General features: G+C 39.2%; 1 protein-coding gene across 1 annotated transcript in view; it reads right to left on the bottom strand.

The window, feature by feature from the left end:
- Positions 1 to 1,391, bottom strand: part of Phka1 (phosphorylase kinase regulatory subunit alpha 1) — a 127,892-nt gene that overhangs the window by 8,882 nt on the left and 117,619 nt on the right. The window contains exon 29 of the mRNA XM_013350522.2: positions 627 to 797. Within this exon, the coding sequence (XP_013205976.1) occupies positions 627 to 797 (171 nt within the window). The remainder of the gene's footprint in view (positions 1 to 626; positions 798 to 1,391) is intronic.

Here is a 1,391-nt window from a genome sequence, read left to right as displayed (position 1 = left end):
AGGACCTTTGGAAGAGCAGGCAATGCTCTTAACCACTGAGCCATCTCTCCAGCCCCAAATCTAAGTTTTTTTTTAATTATTTATTTATTATGTATACAATATTCTGTCTGTGTGTATGCCTGCTGGCCAGAAGAGGGCACCAGGCCCCATTACAGATGGTTGTGAACCACCATGTGGTTGCTGGGAATTGAACTCAGGACCTTTGGTAGAGCAGGCAATGCTCTTAACCTCTGAGCCATCTCTCCAGCCCCCTGATTTTTAAAACCTTATTCAGAAACAATACCCCCGGGTGATGGTGACTCATACCTTTAATCCCAGCACTCGGGAGGCAGAGACAGGTGAATCTCTGTGAGTTTGAGACCAGCCTGGTCTACAGAGTAAGTTCCAGGACAGGTTCTAAAGTTACAGAGAAGCCCTGTCTCAAAAATACCAGAAAGGGGAAAGAAAACAAAAGAAAAAGAAAAAATACTACTGCAACAATAAGGACAATAGAGTAAATTATTAATAATGCCACAGTGATAAATCAATTTTTCCTGTTTTTGTCATGTAATGGCTATGCCACATGTCAGCAAGACAGATTCACGATTTTAAGAGGGGAATAAAGAACAACACTGTGTTACACTCACTTTTTGCAAAATTTTCCACACTTTTTGATAAAATCCGATTGGTACTCTATTTAGTGCTCCATCTAGTCTTCTCCGCCGTTGCCATTGACCTTGACGACTATCTTTAGATGTCTGTTGACCATCCACAGTAGGAAAGGATCCACTACTTGCAGCAATACAGGCTGCAGGTGACTTGGGAGAAGAAAAAAGTAAATCCAAAGTGATCACTGCCCCTATGATCAAGTATCATAACAGTTATATTTTAAATTGAAAACTTGCACGTTCTAACATACAGCAAAGAGAATAGTAAATACTCTATAAAACGAGAAAGCACATGAAAGAGCCAAAGTAACGACGTGACTACAGCTTGCAGTGTTGTACCACTGTATAAACATTTAAAATTATTTCATTTATTTGTTGAGATTATAGTATAATTACTTCATTCCCCCCTTCATTTTCTCCTTTCAAAGCCTCCCATATGTCCCTCTTTGCTTCCTTTTCAAATTGGTGGCCTCTTTTTAATTGTCATCATATACATATATGTATTCTAAACATAAAATACAACCTGCTCTAGAACTCTCAACAGAGGAACCTAAAATGGCTGAAAGACCCTTTTTTTTTTTTAAAGATTTTATTTATTTGTATACAGTGTTTTATCTGTATGCTTGCTAGCCAGAAGAGGGCAACAGATCTTATTACAGATGGTTGTGAGCCACCATATGGTTGCTGGGAATTGAACTCAGGACCTCTGGAAGAGCAGTCAGTGCTCTTAACCTCTGAGCCATC

The sequence above is a fragment of the Microtus ochrogaster genome, chromosome X (genome assembly GCF_000317375.1).
Source record: "Microtus ochrogaster isolate Prairie Vole_2 chromosome X, MicOch1.0, whole genome shotgun sequence".
Taxonomy (NCBI): Eukaryota; Metazoa; Chordata; class Mammalia; order Rodentia; family Cricetidae; genus Microtus; species Microtus ochrogaster.
Note: the sequence above shows the minus strand (reverse complement) of the source record. Positions and strands in the feature narration are given on the sequence as shown.